The sequence below is a fragment of the Salvelinus sp. IW2-2015 genome, linkage group LG13 (genome assembly GCF_002910315.2).
Source record: "Salvelinus sp. IW2-2015 linkage group LG13, ASM291031v2, whole genome shotgun sequence".
NCBI lineage: Eukaryota > Metazoa > Chordata > Actinopteri > Salmoniformes > Salmonidae > Salvelinus > Salvelinus sp. IW2-2015.
In genome coordinates, this window is record NC_036853.1 from 50,758,455 (window position 1) to 50,776,778 (window position 18,324).

General features: G+C 43.1%; 1 protein-coding gene across 1 annotated transcript in view; it reads right to left on the minus strand.

Moving 5' to 3' along the window:
• The window catches only part of LOC111971638 (large neutral amino acids transporter small subunit 3), a 41,072-nt gene extending 23,059 nt beyond the window's left edge, over window positions 1–18,013 (minus strand). Inside the window, exons 1-5 of the mRNA XM_023998495.3 lie at window positions 17,556–18,013; window positions 7,250–7,410; window positions 6,628–6,811; window positions 6,289–6,344; window positions 6,068–6,144 (exon numbers count right to left, since the gene is read on the minus strand). Coding sequence (XP_023854263.1) covers window positions 6,068–6,144; window positions 6,289–6,344; window positions 6,628–6,811; window positions 7,250–7,403 — 471 coding nt within the window. The 5' untranslated portion in view covers window positions 7,404–7,410; window positions 17,556–18,013. The remainder of the gene's footprint in view (window positions 1–6,067; window positions 6,145–6,288; window positions 6,345–6,627; window positions 6,812–7,249; window positions 7,411–17,555) is intronic.
• Between the last annotated feature and the right edge of the window lie 311 nt (window positions 18,014–18,324).

Sequence of the window (18,324 nt, forward strand, 5' to 3'; positions counted from 1 at the left end):
AGGGTAGGAAGATGGGTGACTAAAGATGGGTGAACTCGAGAAAAAGCAGGGAGCTTTAAAAACAGAATCGGAACAACATTCTACAACAACAACAAAAAGAGGAATGGGATATGTCTCGATTGCCCTGGAGAATGTAAGGTCATATACCTCAGGTACCTCATATTGACTGACGGATTGACGGACGGACATGTGATTTAGGTCAATGGAACGAAAGGGCCTTTACCACCTGGAACTACTGCCACAGACCAGGGGGTTTACAGTGTGTGTATATATAGAGAAAGAGGAAAAGAGAGATAGAGAGAGGGGGAGGGGGGGTAGAGAGAGGGGTAGAGGGAGATAGAGAGAGGGCGGAGAGAAAGAGAGGGGGAGAGAGGGAGAGACGCGTGTCCTTGTGTGTTTTGGGAAGGTGTGGGGGGGCAGGGACGAGGCGTGTCGACAGCCCAGTGATCTGATTGGCCGACGGACGTGTGCCAGAATTTAGAGCGAGGAGCAGAACAGCATGTGCTGTGGAGACCCTGAACGGCCAACACACACACCCACTATTTAATCACATTTATACGCAAAGAAAAACAAAAATACACACATACTATACAGAAAAAAGTATTAATCCTCCCAAAACACCAACTGCCAACCATATACAGTAATATAGTGTATAATAGCAATAGCTAAAGTATGCCTTATACAGTGCATTCGGAAAGTATTCAGACCCCTTGACTTTTCCAAATTTTGTTACGTTACAGCCTTATTCTGAAATTGATTAAATTACTTTTTTTGCTTATCAATCTACACACAATACACCATAATGACGAAGCAAAAACAGGTTTTTAAATGTATTAAAAATAAAAAACAGAAATACCTTATTTACATAAGTATTCAGACACTTTGCTATGAGACTCGAAATTGAGCTCAGTTGCATCCTGTTTCCAATGATCATCCTTGAGATGTTTGGAGTCCACCTGTGGTAAATTAAATTGATTGGACATGATTTAGAAAGGCACACAAATGTCTATTTAAGGTCCCACAGTTGATAGTGCATGTCAGAGCAAAAACCAAGCCATGAAGGGAGGTGACCAAGAACCTGATGGTCACTCTGACAGAGCTCCAGAGTTCCTCTGTGGAGATGGGAGAACCTTCCAGAAGGACAACCATCTCTGCAGCCCCCCACCAATCAGGCCTTTATGGTAGAGTGGCCATTCTTGGACTCCAAGAATAAGGATGTAAAGTAACAAAATGTGGAAAAAGTCATGGGGTCTAAATACTTTCCGAAGGCACTGTATATATATGCAGTGCATTCGGAAAGTATTCAGACCCCTTCCCTTTTTACGCATTTTGTTACTTTACAACCTTCATCTAAAATGGATTAAATAAAACAATTCTCATCAATCTACATACAATACCCGTTCGGTGTAGATGGCGACACAATCAGAAGCCTTTATGAGTCAGTGGTGCGGCGTGTGTACAGTCGTGGCCAAATGTTGAGAATGACACAAATATTAATTTTCACAAAGTCTGCTGCCTCAGTTTGTATGATGGCAATTGGAATATACTCCAGAATGTTCTGAAGAGTGATCAGATGAAGCTGACATCATGTCAGTGATTCTCTCGTTAACACAAGTGTGAGTGTTGACGAGTACAAGACTGGAGATCACTCTGTCATGCGGGGAAAAAAACAGACTGGAAGCTTCAAAAGGAGGATCGTGCTTAGAATCATTGTTCTTCCTCTGTCAACCATGGTTACCTGCAAGGAAACACGTGCCGTCATCATTGCTTTGCACAAAAAGGGCTTCACAGGCAAGGATATTGCTGCCAGTAAGATTACACCTAAATCGACCATTTATCGGATCATCAAGAACTTCAAGGAGAGCGGTTCAATTGTTGTGAAGAAGGCTTCAGGGCACCCAAGAAAGTCCAGCAAGCGCCAGGACCGTCTCCTAAAGTTGATTCAGCTGCGGGATCGGGGCACCACCAGTACAGAGCTTGCTCAGGAGTGCATCTGCACGCACAGTGAGGCGAAGACTTTTGAAGGAAGGCCTGGTGTCAAGAAGGGTAGCAAAGAAGCCATTTCTCTCCAGGAAAAACATCAGGGACAGACTGATATTCTGCAAAAGGTACAGGGATTGGACTGCTGAGGACTGGGGGAATGTCATTTTCTCTGATGAATCCCCTTTCCGATTGTTTGGGGCATCCGGAAAAACGCTTGTCCGGAGAAGACAAGGTGAGCGCTACCATCAGTCCTGTGTCATGCCAACAGTAAAGCATCCTGAGACCATTCATGTGTGGGGTTGCTTCTCAGCCAACGGAGTGGGCTCATTCACAATTTTTCCTAAGAACACAGCCATGAATAAAGAATGGTACCAACACATCCTCAGAGAGCAACTTCTCCCAACCATCCAGGAACAGTTTGGTGATGAACAATGCCCTTTCCAGCATGATGGAGCATCTTGCCGTAAGGAAAAAGTGATAACTAAGTGGCTGGGGGAACAAAACATCGATATTTTGGGTCCATGGCCAGGAAACTCCCCAGACCTTAATCCCATTGAGAACTTGTGGTCAATCCTCAAGAGGCGGGTGGACAAATTCTGACAAACTCCAAGCATTGATTATGCAAGAACGGGCTGCCATCAGTCAGGATGTGGCCCAGAAGTTAATTGACAGCATGCCAGGGCGGATTGCAGAGGTCTTGAAAAAGAAGGGTCAACACTGCAAATATTGACTCTTTGCATCAACTTCATGTAATTGTCAATAAAAGCCTTTGACGCTTATGAAAGGCTTGTAATTATATTCCATAGTAACATCTGACAAAAATATCTAAAGACACTGAAGCAGCAAACTTTGTGGAAATTAATATTTGTGTCATTCTCAAAACTTTTGTACACTGAGTATACCAAACATTAGGAACATCTTCCTAACATTGAGTTGCACCCCACCTTTTCCCTCAAAACAGCCTCAATTTGTCGGGGCATGGACTCAAGGTGTCGAAAGCGTTCCACAGGGATGCTGGCCCATGTTGACTCCAATGCTTCCCACAGTTGTGTAAAGTTTGCTGGATGTCGTTTGGGTGGTGGACCATTCTTGATACACACGGAAAACTGTTGAGTGTAAAAAACCCAGCAGTGTTGCAGTTCTTGACACAAACCGGTGTGCCTGGCACCTACTACCATACACCGTTCAAAGGCACTTTATTTTGTCTTACCCATTCACCCTCGGAATGGCACACACATAATCCACGTCTCAATTGTCTCAAGGCTTACAAATCATTATTTAACCCGTCTCCTCCCCTTTATCTACACTGACTGCAGTGGGTTTAACAAGTGACATCAATAAGGATCATAGCTTTCAGCTGGATTCACCTGGTCAGTCTATGTCATGGAAACAGCAGGTGTTCGGTAATGTTTTGTACACTCACTGTATAGTTAGTTATATCCATGGAATCTATTTCTATGGTTATAATAACCAACATAGACTGGTCAGAATCAGATCACCTTTATTCACCAAGTACATTTACACATACTCAGGATTGTACTTGGTGATATGGTGTTGCTAGTGATTGACAACATTAAGAGTGAATACAGACGGCGGAGCTTAAACAAAGTTTACATACATTATATACAACTAGGTAGAGTGAGCATAGAGCTATAAGAGAATGAGCAGATATACAAATATACGGTTGACAATCAGTGGGTATGCGGTTGACATACAGTGGATATGCGGTTGATATACAGTGGATATGCGGTTGATATACGGTTGATATACAGTGAGTATGCGGTTGATATACAGTGGGTATGCGGTTGATATACAGTGGGTGTGCGGTTGATATACGGTTGACATACAGTGGGTATGCGGTTGATATACAGTGGGTATGCGGTTGATATACAGTGGGTATGCGGTTGATATACGGTTAACATACAGTGGGTATACGGTTGATATACAGTGGGTATGCGGTTGATATAGGGTTGAACATACCAGTGGGTATACGGTTGATATACAGTGGGTATGCGGTTGATATAGGGTTGACATACAGTGGGTATACGGTTACATACAGTGGGTATGCGGTTGATATACAGTGGGTATGCAGTTGATAATGGGTTGACATACAGTGGGTATACGGTTGATATACAGTGGGTATCGGTTGATATACGGGTAAATACAGTGGGTATCGGTTAAATACAGTGGTATGCGGTTGATATACAGTGGGTATGCAGTTGATATACAGTGGGTAATGCGGTTGATATACAGTGGGTATGCAGTTGATATACGGTTAAACTACAGTGGGTATATGGTTAACATACTGTGGGTATGCGGTTGATATACAGTGGGTAATGCGGTTGAAATACAGTGGGTATGCAGTTGATATAGGGTTGACATACAGTGGGTATACGGTTGATATACGGTTAACATACAGTGGGTATCGGTTAACATACTGTGGGTATGCGGTTGATATACAGTGGGATGGGTTATATACAGTGGTATCGAGTTGATATACAGTGGGTATGCGGTTGATATACAGTGGGTATGCAGTTGATATATCGGTTAACATACAGTGGGTATACGGTTAACATACAGTGGGTATGTGGTTGATATACGGTTGACATACAGTGGTATGTGGTTGATATACGGTTGACATACAGTGGGTATCACGGTTAACATACAGTGGGTATGTGGTTGATATACGGTTGACATACAGTGGGTATGTGTTGATATACGGTTGACATACAGTGGGTATGCGGTTGACAGACTGTGGTATGCGGCTGACATACAGTGGGTATGCGGTTGATATTACAGTGGGTATACGGTTGATATACAGTGGATATACGGTTGACATACAGTGGGTGTGCGTTTGACTAAGCAGTGGGTATACGGTTGACATACAGTGGGTGTGCGGTTGATATACGGTTGACATACAGTGGGTATGCGGTTGATATACGGTTGATATACAGTGGGTATACGGTTGACATACAGTGGGTATGGGGTTGACATACAGTGGGTATGGGGTTGATATACGGTTGACATACAGTGGGTATGCGGTTGACATACAGAGGGTGTGCGGTTGATATACGGTTGACATACAGTGGGTATACGGTTTATATACAGTGGATGTACACATTTACAGTATCAGTATGAATTTATCTACATGCAGAGAGATGAATAGAGTGCAAATGCAGTACAGTGCAGTTATTTTGTGTACAGTTCAGAGATGGCAGCATGGAGTGCAGTCCTTTAGTCTCTATAGGCCACAGCACGGGGTAAGAAACCTTTCAGGTGCCGGGAGGTTTTGGTCATGAGTGGTGGGAGGAGCTACAGGAGGAGGGGCTCATTGTAATGGCTGGAATAGAATAAATGGAACGGAGTCAAACGTGGTTTCCATATGTCCTTCCAGTTCCCTGCTGCCAATGACTGGAACGAACTACAAAAATCTCTGAAACTAGAAACACTTATCTCCCTCACTAGCTTTAAGCACCAGCTGTCAGAGCAGCTCACAGATTACTGCACCTGTACATAGCCCATCTATAATTTAGCCCAAACAACTACCTCTTCCCCTACTGTATTTATGTATTTATTTTTCTCCTTTGCACCCCATTATTTCTATTTTGCACATTCTTCCACTGCAAATCTACCATTCCAGTGTTTTACTTGCTGTATTGTATTTACTTCGCCACCATGGCCTTTTTTTGCCTTTACCTCCCCTATCTCACCTCATTTGCTCACACTGTATATAGACTTATTTTTCTACTGTATTATTGACTGTATGTTTGTTTTACTCCATGTGTAACTCTGTGTTGTTGTATGTGTCGAACTGCTTTGCTTTATCTTGGCCAGGTCGCAATTGTAAATGAGAACTTCTTCTCAACTTGCCTACCTGGTTAAATAAAGGTGGGGGGGAAAAAAGAAAAAAACAGTTTGATACAGTTACATGAATTCCATTCCAGCCATTACAATGAGCCCGTCCTCCTATAGCTCCTCCCACCAGCCGCTGGTTCGTTCTGGGAACTTGGAATCTTTGGATATTGTCATTGTTGTGTCCATGTAGAGGAGAAGGATGATGGGTGTGTGTGTGTGCCTCTCTTACCGTGAGGGAGGTGAAGGTCAGGCAGATTCCTCCAAAGCCGTTGAAGGAGACCGCGATGAAAATGAGGGCCGAGAGTACTGGAGGAGGAAAGAGGAGACAAGAGGACAGAGTGAGTGAGATCTACGTGTGCAGTGTAATGTAATAAGCAGATGTGTTCAATGTGATTTTTCTGTACATTTAGTGTTAATTTACAGTGACTTACAGTGGCTTAGGATTCTTACCTTCAGGGTTGTAGGCAGCTCCAGCTATCATGGCACAAGAGAAAGCAAAACACGCACTGCAAGAGAGAGAGAGTTGACGATGACGCTGACTGGTGAAGACAATGATGATGACAATAGTTGTGAAGATAATGATTATGGTCACGAAGATGATGAACATGATAATTGTTTAAATAATACTAATGATGACAATGCTCAATGATAATTGCGATGATGATGATGATTGTGATAATAATGACGATGATGACGATGGTGAAGATGACAATCACAGTGTAGATGATGATGATACTGTATACTATTATTATAATGATGATGATGACGACAATGTTTTCCGTCTTTTACCTGCCGAGGAGGCGGAGTGGGCGGGGCCCGTACTTGTCCATCAGGATACCTAGCGGCAGAGTGGCTGCACTCAGCAGGAAGGAGCCAATGGTAAAGCCCAGATTCAACATCTCTTCCTGGTCCACGCAGCTATGCCAGATACCACTGTCCCACGAACTGATGTTACTGAACACTGTCTCATTGTCTGGGAAGGGGGTGGAGAGAGATGGAGGAGAGAGGGGGGAGAAGGAAAAGGGTAAGGAGGTGGAGAGAGAGAGGGGAGTATACAAGACACAGGAAACCACATGTGCTATAGACATACATTATCTATGGACGTATACAGGGGCGAATCCCAAGTTCCACAGGAGTTGAATTGTCACTTAGTCAAGCATTGATATCAGTGGTAGGTAGGATTCACCCCACAGTATCTATGCACAGGTTTATGTATACCTGGGGTCAATTCCATTTCAATTCCAGACAATTCAGGAAGTACACTGAAATTCTCGTAAATGCTTTTCAATGAGGAACATTTTGAATTGGCATTTGGTCTTCTTTCTGAATTGACTGGAATTGAAATGGAATGGACCCCAACCCTGAAGTATACCATATCCCTGTGTGAGTGTTACCATGGATGGGGACGTACTTATGCAGAGGTGTGAGTAGAAGCCCTCATTCTTGAGCATGATGAGTAGTGATCCCCAGCCCAGCAGCACAGCAGAGAACAGCAGGTTCTCTATGACCGCAGTCACCGCCATCCACCACCGCCTACGATAGGCCTGGGCCAGAGAAGGAGCCATAGCTGCTCTGGGGGGAGAGAGAGGGAGGGAGAGAGAGAGAGAGAGGGAGAGAGAGAGCGAGAGCAAGAGTAAGAGGAAGCGAGAGCGAGAGAGAGATAGCGAGAAGGAAAGGGAGAGAGAGGGAAAGGGAGGAAGAGAGAGAGGGAAAGGGAAAGGGAGAGAGAGGGAAAGGGAGGAAGAGAGAGAAAGAGGGAAAGGGAGAGAGAGGGAAGGGAAGAGAGAGGGAAGGGAGGAAGAGAGAGAAAGAGGGAAAGGGAGAGAGAGGGAAAGGGGAGGAGAGAGAGGAGAGGGAAAGGGAGAGAGAGAGGGAAAGAGAGGAAGAGAGAGAGGGAAAGCGAGAGAGAGGGAAAGGGAGGAAGAGAGAGAGAGAGGGAAAGGGGAAGAGAGAGAGAGGGGAGAAAGGTGGTAAAAAGAAAAAGACAAGAGGAAGATAGAGAGAGAGTTTAACATTTAACAATCATTTCTTACAGAATTAAGTACTGCACACACTGGCCGTACAGAACTTCAATGTTGCATCAACAACGTCAAAGACTAAAAATACATTTCAAAGCAAGAAAGGATGTGTTTTTTTTTAAGTATGCAGCTACTTTCCTCCTCACTTTCGTCTGAGCTCAGAGAGCAACAAAAAGAGAGGAACAGCAATACAAATTCTCTGTGGGATACCACTACTGAGAGTGAGGTTTACCACATGACTGACTCATCATCACCACCATCATGGCAACAACATCACTCTGGTTTCTGGAAAGACGCTGTGCTGAATGGTTTCTCTGCCAGTTCTGTTATAATCCCTGAATATGTTGACATTGACTTTCTATAAATCATATCGCTAAGCAAGAGGCGATTCTTGAAACTCAGGGTTGGGCGGATTACTTGAAAAATAAGATTGTGGCCAGTAAAAGAGGTTAAGGTCATTTGAACGATAAATACTTCAATAGATAGATGTAACAGATCCAAGATAAATTGTTTTTTGAGTTGGATGATCAATTGTGCAAATACTCTGAATGTAGACTATTCTAAGTTTGCAAAAACACATAGATCTGTCTGTGAATTAGTGCTGAGAGATTAACAGAAATGTTGGTTATTTATCGTTTTTGTCAGTTTCAAATATTTGAATTCCATTGTATTTTTGTTTTTGTTTTGTGAGCTCAATACGCACATGGCCAGTTCCTCTAGCGATAAATCAAATCAAGCCCGAATTAGGGAGTTTTAGTTTCCGAATATTCTACATAGTTTAGCGCAGAAAACCTGGTAATTAACTACAATGACCATAGTCCATTGTGCGCCTACGTGTCCGGTCTGTGTGTTTCTTTTACGCCTGCTACGTTAGAATGCGTGATCGAGAGCAGTTGCTTTGTGAGGAACTATACCTGAAAATACATTATCTAAGTGATTGATAATTGTTATTCATAGAAGTATGCCTTATTTACCTTGAAGAACTACAAAATAGTGATTTTGTCAGATAGCATAGGCAGCAGCTAGAGATGAGATGACTTGGAATGAAACAATAAAGTCATCAAATAAATGTTTTATTATATACACAACTGAAATATTTTATTCAAATAATGTAACTAGATGATGGTTAATAAGTGATAAGCAGTAATGGGCAGTCTAAAAATTGTATTCATTGTTTTATTCTGTGTTGTTACAGCATTCAACCCACATAATGCATAGTGCATTTAATGTTATTTTTTGTTGTTGTATCTAAACCAAAATCGAAAACCGTGATTATTTTTTTGAACAATCGAACTAACCCCAAAAAGCACTAAATCGCTCAGCACTGCTGCAAAGACAGAACGGTAGATTTGAGAGTACTCATTTCCACTGTAACTAGAAGTTTAGCCGAGTGAGCAGCTGATTTGTGCTTGGGAAATGAACAGGATGTGGCTGTGTTGACTAATTTCAAAATCCAATTAAAATGTGGGCTGATTCTGTTCTCAGTAAGTGGGGGTCTGATGTTTTCTGGTTTAAAAATTTTTTCCTGTGGAAAGCAACCAGGGAGAGCAAATGTTGTAGTTTTGGAGATTTCAAATAGATTAGAAAAAAAGGGAAAGGCTTCCATTCCCACTGAAAGGTGACTTCAAAGCTGTGTGGCTCAGCACAGCTTTCAAAAACTTGCCATCTCAGTGTGTTTGAGACAAACACTTGACGCCCACATCTTGATATTAGATGAAGTAATCCAAAACGTAATCAGCTGTTTTTAAGAATGTAACTGTAATCAGATTACTTGTGTTTACATATTTTTGGGGTTGATTAGTTACTTCAGTTTTGTAATCTGATTACGTAATCCCGGTTACATGTAATCTGTTAGTACTAGAGGTCGACCGATTAATCGGAATGGCCAATTAATTAGGACCAATTTCAAGTTTTCATAACAATCGGTAAAAGGCATTTTTGGACACCGATTGTGGCCGATTTAAAAAAATATATACGTTTTTTAAACTTTATTTAATTAGGCAAGTCAGTTAAGAACACATTCTTATTTTCAATGACGGCCTAGGAACGGTGGGTTACTACCTTATTCAGGGGCAGAGCGACAGATTTTTACCTCGGGATTCGATCTTGCAACCTTCCGGTTACTAGTCCAACGCTCTAACCACCTGCCTTACATTGCACTCCACGAGGAGCCTGCATGGCAGGCTGATTACCTGTTACGCGAGTGCAACAAGAAGCCAAGGTAAGTTGCTAGCTAGCATTAAACTTATCTTATAAAAAACAATCAACCTTAACATAATCACTAGTTAACTACACATGGTTGATGATATTACTAGTTTAGTAGGCTGAGAGGCTGAGTAGGCTGAGAGCCCTTGGTTCTCTATGGAGTTGTAGGTCAGGGCGTGACTAGGGTGTGTTCTAGTTCATTATTTCTATGTTGGTGTTTATATGGTTCCCAATTAGAGGCAGCTGGTAATCGTTGCCTCTAATTGGGGATCATATTTAGGTAGCCATTTCCCACCTGTGTTTGTGGGATATTGTTTGTGTATGTGCTTGTTGCGTTTCGTTTATTGTTTTTGTTTGAAAGTTTCACTTAAATAAAAGATGTGGAACTCTAATCACGCTGCGCCTTGGTCCGTCCATTTTCACGAGCGTGACAGACACATATTGCACTTTTACTTTCTACTCCAACACTTTGTTTTTGCATTATCTAAACCAAATTGAACATGTTTCATTATTTATTTGAGGCTAAATTGATTTTATTTATGTATTATATTAAGTTCAAATAAGTGTTCATTCAGTATTGTTGTAACTATCATTATTACAAATAAATAAATAAATCGTCCGATTAATCGGTATCGGCTTTTTTTGGTCCTCCAATAATCGGTATGGGCGTTAAAATCATAATCGGTCGACCTCTAGTTAGTACCTAATTCTGACCGTACAATAACTGCTTGGGGAAAAAACAGGGACAGTTTCCCTGTTAGTGTAGGTGGAAAGATCTAACTGCCATGAGGAGGGAGAGAGGAATAAGGGATTGGTGTAAAGAGGGATAAAGAAGACAAAAGAGCTGAATGGTGAGTAGAGTAGTGACCCCTGAATTGACCTTATTGCTGTGTCTGACTTCACGCTGTGGACCTATCAGGTATCAGACAGCAGGGACTGACACGAACACACACCCTGTTATTTGCACGTGCCTATGGCACACACATATGCACACGGCCTGACCTAGTGAGGGAGGGTTTAGATTCGTAAAATGTGCCTTGTAAAAAAATTGAAATTCTAGTGAGGAGATTTTCTTCCTGGTATAACTCACAAATATGCATGTTTGCCTGTGGCCAATAGGCATGAAGTCTGTATGCATTAGAAAGTGGTTGTCAGACGTACAGTACCAGTCAAAAGTTCGAACACGCCTACTCATTCCAGGGTTTATCTTTATTTTTACTATTTTCTACATTGTAGAATAATAATGAAGACATCAAAACTATGAAATAACACATATCGAATCATGTAGTCCCCAAAAAAGTGTTAGACAAATATGTTATATTTGAGATTCTACAAAGTAGCCACCCTTTGCCTTGATGACAGTTTTGCACACTCTTGGTATTCTCTCAACCAGCTTCATGAGGTAGGCACCTGGAAAGTATTTCAATTAACAGGTGTGCCTTGTTCAAAGTTAATTTGTGGAATGTCTTTCCTTAATGTGTTTGTGCCAATCAGTTGCATTGTGACAAGGTAGGGGTGGTATACAAACAAAAGAACAAAAAAAATAATGAGTAAGTATGTCCAAACTTTTGACTAGTACTGTAAGTGTGAATACATGCCAGTCTATCTGTGACTGTGTGTGTAGGTAAAGCAGGTTTGACTGAGGGTCTATTACCTCTCTTGAACACGTGCCTGCAGCCAGACTGGGACTCCTGCCAGCTGGGGACAAAAATAGCTGCAGCGGTCACAGACCTAGTGACACTTAACTACACTAGTACACTACATGGGAACACATCTACGTTGCACAGAATACCTGGTTATTACAATGGCTGGAGAAATGTTTAATGGGAAAACTCTTTTTCAACATCAAATTGGTCATCTCTAGCACCACCCCAACATCAACATATGAAAACGGCGGGCTTCTATGTTTGTAGTCACAAAGATAGATACGTTTTTTCCGATGACATCATCCGGAGACACCGATGACACCATCGGGTGTGAATCATGTGATTTTAACCAACTATTAGGTGACTTACTACCACATGTACATGACATAAGGATCTTGTACCTGGAACGTGCTCATACTGAACCCAAACATTGGAGAGTGTTAGACTTTGACCTCCAACCCCTGACCTCTCTGCTCCTTATGACACAGAAATGTATGATGGAGTATTGAAGATGACCTATCTGAACCCTCCAATTTCATTGAGGCGAGTATTAAGCAGACCGGGCTCGGTTCCACGAGGGGGCAAAAGAGGGCTTAGCCCACCTCAGTTGAGACGTGTGCTCCCTCAGTTTTAGTTACATGTTCCTATATAAAAATACCAAAAAAGTTCAAATGATTGAGTGACAGGTTGGCGCAAAATCTGTATCTCCCCTGCGCTGTGTCCACAAGCGCCGCCAGGATAATGTCTCCATAGCTCTCTCCACCTCCAACTGTTCCTGACGACCTAACCGCAGGTTTTCTGTCCAAAAACTTTATTTTAACTGGTTCATAGAAAGAGTGGCTGGAATATCTCCCGGGTGGCGCAGTGCTCTAGGGCACTGCATCGCAGTGCTAGCTGCGCCACCAGAGTCTCTGGGTTCGCGCCCAGGCTGGGCTGGGTTCGCGCCCAGGCTCTGTCGCAGCCGGCCGCAACCGGGAGATCCGTGGGGCGACGCACAATTGGCATAGCGTCGTCCGGGTTAGGGAGGGTTTGGCCGGTAGGGAGGGTTTGGCCGGTAGGGATATCCTTGTCTCAGTATATAAAAATGTAATAAAATGTATACACTCTACTGTAAGTCGCTCTGGATAAGAGCGTCTGCTCTTGGCCGGTAGGGATATCCTTGTTTCAGTATGTAAAAATGTAATAAAATGTATACACTCTACTGTAAGTCGCTCTGGATAAGAGCGTCTGCTAAATGACTAAAATGTAAAATGTAAATGTAATACTCAATATAATTCCAATGCAAGAACCCAAATGACGCCTCTCTGTGTAGCTACATATCGGTATGTTTCATCATAGAAATAGATACATTCTATTATGGTTTCCTTAGTAGCCTATTGGTTGTCGTGCTTGTAAATGGAACTGTACGTATTGGAAACATGTTTATTGTAGGCCGGCATTACTTAATTGATTACGTGGGTCGAATATGACCCACAGAAGTGTATTGCGCCATATCACAACGTGTTTCCGTACTCATGAGCGGCATGGTTTTCCATGTTTGAAGTGGGCCCATGGGCCTATTTGTTTGGCAAGACAGTTGTGCATGTAGTAGGATATGTTTTGGCTATTTGGATCTCCATTCGCCTTTTGAATACTGCGTTTGTTTACTGTTAATGTAACTAGCCTAAATACAGATTGTGTCATCCCTTGATCAATCTGATATTTTGTTTACTATGCTTCCTTGCTACAGTTGTTTTGTTCAGTTCTCAGTCATTCATTCTTATTCGCAGTTGTGTCGGTATTCTAAGCCAAACTGCTTGCTTTTCAGTATTTTAGTTTGCACACATGAAAAACTAGGATACTACTTTCAGCATTTAGTTGGCCTTATTTTGGTAAGACAGCAGTGTGTACGGCTGCATTCACATAGTGTTATGCACCTATTACAAACAGCCTATCTATCTTGTAGCCTATATTCATTACCAAAATGGCCCTGCTTCAGTGCTGATACAGCGCAGTGGAGATCGGCTATTTTAAAAGCACTCAATGGTCTTGGAGTCTCGGCATTTGAACTTTATGTTTATTGAATTCAATATAATTCCAATGCAAGAACCCACCAAAATTGTACCCCCTCACTGATTTCAACTACCCCCTTAGTCATTTTATCCTGGTGCCGGGTCTGAAGTGATGACCCCCTCTGAAGAATCCCCCTCTGTCCATTTTGGTTGATCTCTCTCTCCATCTCTTTTGTCTCGATCTCTCTGATTCAGAGATATCTAAGGAAGTCTCAAGCCATTGCTCGCCAGAGGTAGAGTTTCTCATGATAAGCTGCAGACCACATTACCTACCGAGAGAGTTCTCATCTATATTCTTTGTAGTTGTTTACATACCACCACAGTCAGAGATTAGCACTAAGATAGCATTGAATGAGCAAACAAGAAAACGCTCACCCAGAGGCGGCGCTCCTAGTAGCCGGGGACTTTAAAGGCTAGAGCTACCGCTTTCAAGGAGCCGGACTCTAACCCGGAAGCTTATAAGAAATCCCGCTATGCCCTCCGACAAACCATCAAACAGGCAAAGCGTCAATACACCGGCTCTGACGCTCGTCGGATGTAGCAGGGCCTGCAAACTATTACAGACTACAAAGGGAAGCACAGTCGAGAGCTGCCCAGTGACACGAGCCTACCAGACGAGCTAAACTACTTCTATGCTCGCTTCGAGGCAAGCAACACTGAAACATGCATGAGAGCACCAGCTGTACCGGAAGACTGTGTGATCACGCTCTCCGCAGCCGATGTGGGTAAGACCTTTAGACAGGTCAACATTCACAAGGTCGCAGGGCCAGACGGATTAACAGGACATGTACTGCGAGCATGCGCTGACCAACTCGCAAGTGTCTTCACTGACATGTTCAACCTCTCCCTGTCCGAGTCTGTAATACCAACATGTTTCAAGCAGACCACCATAGTGCCTGTACCCAAAAACACTAAGGAAACCTGCCTAAATGACTACTGACCCGTAGCACTCACGTCTGTAGCCATGAAGTGCTTGGAAAGGCTGGTCATGGCTCACATCAACACCATCATCCCAGAAACCCGGGACCCACTCTAATTTGCATACCGCCCCAACAGATCCACAGATAATGCAGTCTCTATTGCACTCCACACTGCCCTTTCCCACCTGGACAAAACCTATGAGAGATTGCTATTCATTGACTACAGCTCAGCGTTCAACATCATAGTACCCTCAAAGCTCATCAATAAGCTAAGGACCCTGGGACTAAACACCTCCCTCTGCAACTGGATCCTGGACTTCCTGACAGGCCGCCCCCAGGTGGTAAGGGTAGGTAACAACACATCCGCCACGCTGATCCTCAACACAGGGCCCCCCCAGGGGTGCGTGCTCATCCCCCTCCTGTACTCCCTGTTCACTCATGACTGCACGGCCAGGCACGACTCCAACACCATCATTACATTTGCAGATGACACAACAGTGGAAGGCCTGATCACCAACAACAACGAGACAGCCTATAGGGAGGAGGTCAGAGACCTGGCCGTGTGATGCCAGGACAACAACCTCTCCCTCAACGTGTCCAAGACAAAAGAGATGATTGTGGACTACAGGAAAAAGAGGACCGAGCATGCCCTCATTCTCATCGGCAGGGCTGCAGTGGAGCAGGTTGAGAGCTTCAAGTTCCTTGGTGTCCACATCACCAACAAACTAACATGGTCCAAGCACACCAAGACAGTCGTTAAGCGGGCACGACAAAACCTATTCCCCCTCAGGGGATTGAAAAGATTTGGCATGGGTCCTCGGTTCCTCAAAAGTGCTACAGCTGCACCATCGAGAGTATCCTGACTGGTTGCATCACTGCCTGGTATGGCAACTGCTCGGCCTCCGACCGCAAGGCACTACTAAGGGTAGTGCGAACGGCCCAGTACATCACTGGAGCCAAGCTTCCTGCCATCCAGGACCTCTATACCAGGCGGTGTCAGAGGAAGGCCCTAAAAATTGTCAGACTCCAGCCACCCTATTCATAGACTGTTCTCTCTGCTACCACACGGCAAGCGGTACCGGAGCGCCAAGTCTAGGTCCAAGAGGCTTCTAAACAGCTTCTACCCTGAAGCCATAATACTCCTGAACATCTAGTCAAATGGCTACCCAGACTATTCACATTGCCCCCCTCCCCTCACCACTGCCACGCTCTGTTGTCATTTGTGCATAGTCACTTCAATTATCTCTACCTACACGTACATACTACCTCAACTAACTGGTGCACCCGCACATTGTACATATTGTTATTTTTTACTGCTCCTCTTTAATTACTTATTACTTTTATGTCTCAACAGGGCTACACCTGTTGTATTCGGCGCATGTGACTAATACAATTTGATTTGATTTGCAATTCTTAAGCCAATATTCTATAAGAAGTGCTGGAACTCAAGAAAATGTGAGGAGCCTGTACATAGTACCGGTGTGTACTGGCCAGATTCAGGCACTGATCATAAGTCATTTTTTGTTTAGTGTGCTGGTAGAACCAAAGGAAAAAAGGGGGAAATAGTTTGTCAAAGAAGTATCTTTCTCTTTCACAGGAAGATGGCACCGACAGAAATGTCAGCTCTGCTTCTAGCTCCTACACAACTTCAGTATTTTTGTTGGCTGTGTGTCCTCCACCCAGTACCCTGCCCTAAACTTAGTCACTAACTGGCTACCACCCAGTTACTCAACCCTGCATCTTAGAGACTGCTGATCTATGTACATAGACATGGAATCATTGGTCACTTTAATAATGGAACACTGGTCACTTTAGTTATGGTTACATACTGTATTCTAATCAATGCCATCCTATTCACCTATTGCTGTATATATACTATTCTAGATATGTACAGTATGTGGATAGAATATTTAGTATGTCTATACATATATATATTCCTAATATTTATATATTTCTGAATTCCATTCTTTTACTTTTAGATCTGTGTGTTTTGTTGTGAATTGTTAGATATTACTGCACTGCTGAAGCTAGGAACACAAGCATTTCACTACACCTGCATTTTATTCAACCAATAAAATTGGATTTGATTTACAAGAGAGTTGGAAAGCATCATTCTAAGAAATTCAGCAACTTTTGGAGGACAGTGGAAGTCAAAATGTAATCATAAACAAGCACTTTTATCAACTTCCACTACCCTCCAAGAGTTGCTGATTTTCCTATTCCTGATTTAGGCACAGTACATACACTGAGTAAACACACAATATATAAAACCAGGGGTGGTAAAAACCGCCCCACCTCTCTCTCGATCTGTCACTCTCCCTCTCTTTCAGCTATTTCCACTCGTGCGGCCTGTCCGTGGGTGGTGGACGCGCGTGACCCCTCCTCGTGCTCCCCTGTGTGCGCACTGACAGCTGCGTCCAGGTGTCACCGGTGGTGCCACCTTTTACGTGCACAGCGCATAGATTACGCATGGATTGCCCAGTGGTGTTTCTAAGTATACAAAGTTGATTATAAACAAACTACTGGTCACCCTCCATTATACAATTTTTTTATGGCCAAACGACACCTAAAACGTGGGAAGGGCATTTTTTTATGTATATAATTAGCGCCAAACACAATAGTGTCAACATATTAACTTTAACGTTGTGCTTTAACTTTAACATATAAAATCATCCGTGTCACTCGGTCTACAAAAAAGTAATGCACATTAATAGGATAACAAATGAAAGATTATGAAAAATAAAAAAGAATGGGGGGAAAAAAAACTAATATACAAGAGAAGTATTGTGCCATGTGCGTAAAGTCAAATTCCTCTTACCACACAAAAGATCAGCAACATATCTGAACATGCACAACAAAAAAATTGAAATTACTTACTTCAGACGCTAATCCCTGAAATAATTTATATCTATGGTAAATGGTTTATTTCCCTTCTTTAGTGAAAAAAAGCGGGATTTAAACTGTTTGTCTGCTGCGAACACGTTAGTCAATTACTGTGGGTCTTGTGAAACTTCACTACATTCAGTTAGTTCGTCACAACTTCTTTACATTTGTATGGCTTTAAACCCCTCCTCTCTCCCTCCTAAAGTCTATATAAATGGACCCCCACCCACACACACCACACACGCACGAGTTTCCATTTACGTATAAACGCTGCACGCTCAGTTGTCAGTGGCACTTTACAGCTGTCAAATAGAAACCTTGTTCCACTGCGCCACCTTGCGGCGAATATTTAAATACAAATACAGCATAATACGGAGACGAATTTTTCTTGATCAGGGCCCAGGCTATAACCAGGAACCAGAGTTGTTCCTGGTGAGATTAGCTGACATCAGGGCTTCCCAAACGCGGTACTGCCCCGCACCTCCCCTGGGTGCACGTTTTGGTTTTTGCCCCATCACTACACAGCTGATTCTCATCAAGCATTGATTATTTGAATCAGCTGTGTAGTGCTAGGGAAAAAAAACAAAAGGTGCATGCAGGGGAGGGGAGCCCAGGACCGGGTTTGGGAAACCCTGGCCTACATGGTGAGGGGCCATATTGAGACACACCATGGCTTTACAATGTGAAGAATACACTAACCAGAGCAATAGATTTAAATACATGGCTCTGATCCCATCTGTCAAATTAGAAACAACAGAAACAT